At 40.6% G+C, this 8288-nt stretch overlaps 1 protein-coding gene across 1 annotated transcript; it reads right to left on the bottom strand.

Moving 5' to 3' along the window:
* Positions 1 to 6574: 6574 nt before the first annotated feature.
* On the bottom strand, positions 6575 to 7966 carry LOC118983073 (DDB1- and CUL4-associated factor 12-like protein 2). The gene has a single exon (XM_037040341.1). It carries the CDS (start codon positions 7964 to 7966, stop codon positions 6575 to 6577), a length of 1392 nt encoding a protein of 463 aa, XP_036896236.1.
* Positions 7967 to 8288: the final 322 nt, after the last annotated feature.

The following is an 8288-nucleotide window of genomic DNA, read 5'->3' as shown; positions in this document are numbered from 1 at the left end:
AATGCAAATCAAAACCACATTGAGATATCTCCTCACTCTTAGAACAGGTTGTAAACCTATTATCAAAAAGATAAGAAGTAACAAGTGTTGGCAAGGATGAAAAGGAAAGGGAACACTTATACACTATTGGTGGGATTGTAAATTGGTGTACTAAGGAGTTTCCTTTAAAAATGAGCTGCCATATAATCCAGCAATTCCATTTCTGGTTGTTTATCCAAGAGAAATGATAATACTATCTTGAAAACTTATCTGTGCCCCCATGTTCATCACAGCATTATTTAAAATAGCCATGGCGTGGAAGCAACCTAAGTATCTATTGGTGGATAAATGAATAATGAAATGTGGTCTATATACACAAAAGAAATAGTATCCAGTTGTAAAACTGAAGGAAATCCTGTCATTTGCAACAACATGAGTGGACCAGAGAGTATTGTGCTAAAGTAAACAAATACCATATGTTCTCACTGGTATGTGGAATCTAAGGAATGAAATAAATAAACAAAGAAAATAGAAACAGACTCATAGATGTGGAGAACAGACTGACATGTATCCGAATGGAGGGGCCTTATGGGGCTGGGTGAAAAAGGTGAAGAGATAAAGAAGTACAGATTGGTAGTTACAGAACAGTCACAGAGATGTGAATTACAGCATAGGGAATATAATCATGATAACTCTGTATTTGGTCAAGTGGGTACTTGAAACAACAAGGAGACCACTTTGTAAAGTACATAATTTTATAGCCACGTTTTTCATATATCTAAAATTAATACAGAATACTATTGAATGTAAATTATAATTGAAAAAGTAAAAACAGTTAAAAATGTAATTTCATGAAACAACTACTTTGGGAAAAATGTCTAGCTTCATAGGTGACATTATTTTGTTAACTTCATTACTTGAATTCAGAAACTGTTGAAAAGGATTGCTCTGATTTAATATATAAATCTATTGTATATTTTTTAAATAAAGATTTTTGGAATTTTTATAAAAATTAAATTTAAAAAATTGTGTAATTACCTAACTCAGGGTTGAGATTGTATTTTGTTCACTATTGAGGCCCACTGCTTAGCAAAGAGCCATTATATAGTATTTGATTAGTAAGTCAGTAAATGTACTGTTTAGCAGGTGAACAGCCAAGACTATGACATTGAAGAATGCAATTGTCTGACCAAAAATAAGTGATCTATATATACAAGTGAAATACTATCCAGCCATAAAAAGAGAGAAATACTGCCATTTGTGACAACATAGCTGGACCTTTCGGACATTATGGTCAGTGAAATAAGTCATGCAGTGAAAGATGAATATCGCATGATTTCACTTATATGTGAAAAATTTTTTAAAACCCCAAAAGTCATAGATACAAAGAAAAGATTGGTGGGGGAGGGAGTACAAAATGGGTGAAGTGGGTCAAAGGGTACAAACTTACAGCATGGTGACTACTATAGTTAATAATACTGTAGTATATAGTTGAAAATTATTAAGAGAGTAAACCTTAAAAGTTCTCATCATAAGACAAAAATCTGGCCCTGGCTGGTGTAGCTCAGTGGATTGAGCATGGGCCTGTGAACCACATGATTGCAGTTCGATTCCCAGTCAGGGCACATGCCTGGGTTGCAGGCCAGTTCCCAGCAGGGGACGCATGAGAGGCAACCATACACTGATATTTCTCTCTCTCTCCTTCCTTTCCCCTCTAGAAATAAATAAATAAAATCTTTTAAAAAAGACAAAAATCTGTAACTATGTGTGGTAATGGATATTAACTAGACTTATGGTGATCATTTCACAATATATACACATACTGAACATTATGTTGTATACCCGAAACTGATATAATGTTGTAGATCAAGTATAGCTCATTAAAGTAATAAAATAAATTTCACCTCCTCTGGAATTCTTATTCCATATTCTTTTACCCTGATTTATTCTACTTACTAGTATCAACAACCACCTGACATACCATATATTAAATAGTTTGTTTATTCTCTTTCATTTTCAAGGGATGACAATCGTTATTAGGGCATGGATTGCTTATTTTGTTCACCATAGTATCTCTAGCTCCTGTATTAGTAAACAACAGTGCCTGGTATATGGTAAATATTCAAGAAATGCTTGCTAAATGAGTAAGTCAATGAAAATATAAAAGTATTGCCTCTTTATGTATTCATTTTAAAATAATATCTTATGAAATAATTTGTTTCTAACATATTTTTCAGTTGTTTTTATATTTAAATAACCGCTTTCTTTTTTCAATATTTTTTACCTTTTATTTTGTTATTTTATCTAATTGCTATATCTAGAATTTTCATGATAGCATTAAATATTGGTGGTGATTTTTGGTTTTTAATAATTGAAAGATTTTATTTATTTATTTTTAGAGAGGAGGAGAGGAGGGAGAGAAGCATCAATGTGTGTGTGCCTCTTGTGCGCCCCCTCCTGGGGACCTGGCCTGCAATCCAGGCATGTGCCCTGACTGGGAATCAAACTGGCAACCCTTTGGTTCACAGGCCGGCACTCTATCCACGGAGCCACACCAGCAAGGGCTGGTGGTGATTTTTATAGTCTTTGCTTTATTTCTTACTTTCATAAGAATTCATCTAATATTGTACCATTAAAGAAGATTCTGATTCAGCTGTGAAACACAACACAACACAGACACACACAAGGACACACATACTCACCATATGAAAAATATATTTCCTTCCTACTAAGGATTTTATCAAAATTGTTGTAGGCTTTTCCTAAATTATTTATTGGAATTTATTAGCATGGCCAAGTGTCTTCTCAATTGTCATGTTAATATGATACATTGCAATAGTAGAATTCTCAATAGTGATCACTATGCATTCAAGAAACTACCTTTTCTTGCATTCATATAGTTTCCTTTTCATACACTGATGGATTATATCCAGTGTTTTAATAGTGTAAATTTCATTTACCTATACAATGTAAAACTGATTTCATTTTGTGGAATTGTAATCAGGTTTGTCATGAAAATTATAATGGCCTTATAAAACCGTAAACTTTTTCTCTTTATGCTCTGAAGCACCTCAAAATTAAATATTTCTTGACAGCGTGAAATAATTTATTTGTGAGATGATCAAGCCTAACATGCCTTTTATATGTCAATAACTATTTGTGTGATTTTTTTTAAGGAAAAGGCAGATTTAAAAATAGTCACAATTTCCTAGGATTAATGGTCTATTCTGATTTGTTTCTTCCTGGAAAAAGTGTAGTTATTTGTATCTTCTCAGTTGGCCTTATTGGGGCTATAAATTCCAATAAAGAATTTAATTTTTTCAATCAGATTGTACATTGGCCTACCTAATAAATCTGTGCCTGGGCGTATTTCTTCTTTCTTGTTTCTAATTCTTTGCATTGTGCTTTTGTAATTGGGGTGCTAAAGAAGCATCCGCCAGTGAATATTTCCTTTGTCCTGTGGCAGCCTGGGAAAATTGGCAAAGACCACCACCTGTGGCATTGAGGCGGGAACTCAAACATGAGCAAGGAACAGCTGGCAATGAGGTGATCCTTCACCTCTGTGAGGATGCAGGCAGTGCGGGTGCCAGCAGGCTGTTGGGAATTCTGGAGAAATCTCAGACCAGCAGGCTAGTGATCCAGAAATCACTGACTGTGAGGTCCTGCTTTGTGACTAATGTCTTTTAGTTCTCCAAGAAGGGGCCAGCATTTGACCAATGAAAAAAGCTTAGTTAATGGACTGATGAAAGATCATAGATAAATGTTTGTGGGGGATATTTGAGAGAACAAATGTCCTTTGGTACTGACGTGGAGAATCCAAAAAGATTGTAATTTTAGTATTAAAATTTTGTCTTAGTCTGATGAGGTCACAGAATTTGGGTAAAATAAGCCTCTTCTATTTTGTATTTCCCATTTCTTTTTTATTCTTCCTTGATTTTAGGATCCTTAGTAGGGTTTTATATTGTGCTTGCCCCTAAAAGGAGTTTCCCAGCATTTAATACCACTCACCTTCGCAGCATTCTGGGATATACAGCCAGGATATACAGCCAATTCTTCACTGGGCATGTTCACCTGATGTCACATAGGTACCTCGAATTCCACATATGCTCAGTTGAGTTGCTCACTCTCTACATGTATCCTCTATGTCTATGTTCCCTATATTTATTTGTTACCATTATTCATTTACATTTAAACCAGAGTTTAAAAGTCCACCTAAACTCTTTTGGCTTTCTTCACTCTTCACATTAAATACCAAATAGTTTGTATTTTATCTTTCCCTCATTTTTCTAGACTTCACCCTTCTCCACACATTCACCTCAGATATGCTAGTTCAGGCTCTTAACTCCCTCTTGGATCTTCTTCACTGTCATCTGGTGCATTGAATATTAATGAATCAAGGATGCAATGAAACAGGAAAGCCTACTAGGTCTACCTAAGTATCTAAGAAATGCACTCCTTTTGTAATCTATCTCCAGATGTGTAGTCTAATGTGGCATTTCTCTGCCTTTGGCCTGACAGAATTTTTATTGCTTACCCTAATTTCCCCAAATTCTTGATCTTGTTTTGGAACCTACTTGGTACTTTGACTACAAGTCTAAATTAACTCGGCCATTGTGGCTTTGAAGTAAAGAATCACAATCAAGTGGACATCTCATTGGCAAAAAGCACAGAATTTGATGATACACTGTCGGTAATGGTGTGGTGAAGCAGGCATGCCAACATTTTTATGGAAGGTTAAATTGGTAGGACCTCTTTGGAGGTTAATTTGGCAATGGCTATTAAATATAAAATTGACCCAGCAATTCCATTTCTAAAAATTTATCCTACATATATACTTACACATGTGCACAAAGGTGTATGCACATAAGTAATTATCATGGGATAGTTTATACTAATTGAAAATAAAAACCAATATAAATACTCATCAGAGGTGTAATGAATAAATAAACTATGTTTCAACTACATGGGGGATTACTATTCAATTAAGATGAATTAGATAAATATGTATAATAAACAATCTCCAAGATTTTGTGATAAAGGCACAAATATATGTTGCATGTACTATCATTTGTATGCCAATTTTATGCACATATCCATATACACGTGTATATGCACAGATGACCTATAAATAGACATACACAATTAATGTGCTGCCTGTGACCTATGGGCAGGAGAGATCTGGGATCCCAGGGTTTCAGATTTCCTTTTCACTCTACAACTTTTACTTTTCACTGTACAAGTTTTACTTAATTTAGATTAAAATACAAAGAACAAAACAGAGTAAAGAGCAAGTGGGGAATCTTGATGGCTTTAGCTTAAAATATTAAAAATCTGTGCATAAAAATGGTATAGATTCATGATTTCTCACATGGGAAATAATGTACACATACACAAATATATAGCATATGTGAGTAGGTAGTCATAAGCACAACATGTACATTTGTGTTAGTGAAAAAGTTGGTTAAATCATCTTTAGAACACAAGATGACACCTATAGCAAGTATATTTGGATGTTAAGTATTCAAGATGTTAATCTTTGAACCCATGTTAATAGCATAAGTTTGCTTTTCAAAAACAAATGTACACAGTAATGTATGCATAGCTGAGATTTCAGCTTCAGTTTCTCTCCTGGAAAATTTTGACTATGATAAATATATTCCTAGAAGGACAATTAAGAAAAAGTAAAATATATATTTAAGCATTCAAAAACATAAGCATGGCACTTAATTGCTAAAATGCTGAACATGTTTATTTTTCTGTAATACATCACAAACTCACTCAAGATCAAAAAAATATTCATGTATACAATTTTTTAAAAAAACCTTCCAGCAACAACTACCTTGAGTACAACAGGCAGCCTTTCTCTTTAAAGGACTGCCTGGATAATGTTACCCGACTTTTAGAGAAATATTTACCCCCAAAAGGACCTCCCTGATTGTCCTGATACATATAGGCCAGTTTTGATTAGCTCTGAAAATCTGTGGCATAAATGCTACCCATGAAAGCAGGCCATAATATAGCAGCTTGATAGAAGAAGAATGAGGGTGTGGGAGTATTGATGCTAAACCTTCTATTGAATAATCAAAACTAATTAATAGGATGAACACCATGATAAGACTTTTAAACTAAGAGAACATATTTTTAGAAGTACTTTATGAACCAACATTATACAAACAACACTGAGTTTCCAACATTCAAATATAACACCCCCAAATAGTGGCAATCTAAAAGTTGAAATGCATTTTGTAATTGGAGCAGGGCCATAAACCTGCCCTGTTATATTATGGGTAGTTCTTCAGACCAGCCCAAAAGACACTTTTTAGCACACAGTCCCCTGAAATAACATACATCAGAAGTGTGTAATAGACCTGAACATACTGTTGAATTACTGGTAAAAAGTAAAGTACTGAATTGTAATGAGAACCATGACTGTACAAGCCCAGAGAAAGAGAATATGTTAATCACTCAAAGAAAGAACACCAAGGATTAGCCAAAATTCTTTCTAAGGCAAAAGAAAAAAAAAATGGTGGTATGAAGGAAAATGAGAGGGGAGTAGAAGGAAAATCTGGGCACTTAGAGAACACAGCGGCCACCCTTAGCTCCAGAGGCCTGCATAGTTCCCGTGGAGGCCTGAAGGGAGAGGCCCCCCAGCCACAAAGAGCTTCATCTCGGGCCAGTTGTAGCAGTGGGTGTAGAGCGCATTGGGGAACTCGTCCACACCCCCAAAGTAGTTCACCCACAAGTCATCGTGGTTCAGCCAGCCTCTGCCGCAGGTGAGCCTGAGCTTCCTCCCTGTAGGCGCCAGGAAGGAGTCCTGGCCTGCCGAGGCCCTCTCCTCCAGGAACTTCTGGGCACGGGTGTCGTAGAAGAGCAGGGAGCCGTGGCCGGTGCCCACGGTGATGATGTGCTGATAGAAGCTCAGTGAGCGCACACCAGTGCCGCCCTCTCGGGAGCACAGTGGCCGAATGTTCTCCTGGCGCTGGCGCGGATCCAGAAAGGAGACGTGGGACTGGGAGCCCGCTGCATACAGGGACAACTCATCACAGTAGGTCAGGCACACGTTCTCTCGGCAGTAGGGCAGCCTGATAGACAGCAGCCTGGACAGGGTGCTCCGGGGCTTCCACAGGTGAAAGTAGCCATCAAGGGACACTGCTCCCAGCTCCTGGTTCTTGCTACTGAAGGCCAGGGCCCGCACCTTTCTGTTATTGAGATTGGTGCTGGACCTGGGGATGGTCTCCATGTCCGTGGGGCAGATGTGGGCATACACTGGGAGCCCCGCGTCATTGTGCCAGGCGATGCTGCCGTTGAACAGGTCGGGATCCATTCTCCACAGAGCCAACGTGCCGTCGCGGGACCCACTCACAGCCACTGTGTCACTCATCCAGGCGATGGCGAAGATCCAGTCCCTGTGGCCGTTGCGGTCCCCCAGGCACACGGGGTCCAGGGTGGGCAGCTGGTAGACAGCCAGGCTGTTGGGGTTCTCGCCTCCGGTGGCCAGCAAGGTCTTGGAGGGATTCAGCTCAATAGCGTGGATGCCACAGCTCGGCTGGGCCCGGGCCAACTCGGGCCCCTGGTCCCGCATGAGTGGGATGCGGGTGATCTGGCCCGACAGCACGTCCACCACGAAGAGCGTGTTGCACTTGGTGCCGCACACCACATGCCTGTCGTTCAGCCATTGCGACGCGAACACCTTGTTGAGGGTGCCCAGGGCCAGCTCGCGCTCTCGAAACAGCCCTGGCAGCTTCTGCACCACGTAGCTGCGCAACTTGCCCTCGAAGCCTTTGAGCCCCACGCGGCCCCGCGCGCCCCCCTCGCGGTCCTTCAGGTAGTGCACCAATGAGCACCGTATCGCCGGCCGCTTCTGCCTCTTGGGCTGCAGCGGGCCCCCACCATCCGCTGCCAACAAACCCTGCGAGGACGAGCTTGCGGCAGCCCCCTCGATGGCGGGCTCTTTCCGCTTCCTACTACCTGTTTGCTGCATGGCCATGGTGGGTGGCTGGCGAGTGCTGGCGGTGACGTTGGCGGCGCTGCAGCGCTGGTGCTGTGTGGCACCCGCGTTGGCCGTGGCGGTGGCGCCTCCTAGTCAGCAGAGAGCGCGGGCTCTCAAGGGCCCAGAGTAGGGGGCGACAGAGGGCTTGGAGTCTTTGGAGTCACGGGCGCAGTGGCGGAGGCGAAAGAGGCGAGAGGCAGGCCGAGGAGGGACGTGGATCGGAGAAGGCAGAGAGCGGTGGCGTGGGAGGCTAGGGGGCTATGGGGTTCTAGAGGAGGGCAGGAAGTGAGACTGGCTGCAAGGCAGGAGCACAGTCGGA

This window comes from Sturnira hondurensis, unplaced genomic scaffold (genome assembly GCF_014824575.4).
Source record: "Sturnira hondurensis isolate 20B ecotype Veracruz unplaced genomic scaffold, ASM1482457v3 Scaffold0002633, whole genome shotgun sequence".
In the NCBI taxonomy this organism is placed as follows: domain Eukaryota; kingdom Metazoa; phylum Chordata; class Mammalia; order Chiroptera; family Phyllostomidae; genus Sturnira; species Sturnira hondurensis.
The sequence above is the reverse complement of the archived record's forward strand: the minus strand, read 5'-3'. Positions and strand labels throughout refer to the sequence as shown.

What these genes read in the sequence shown, in the direction of transcription:
- LOC118983073 (XM_037040341.1), bottom strand. Translation starts at nt 7,966, where the DNA reads ATGGCCATGCAGCAAACAGGTAGTAGGAAGCGGAAAGAGCCCGCCATC.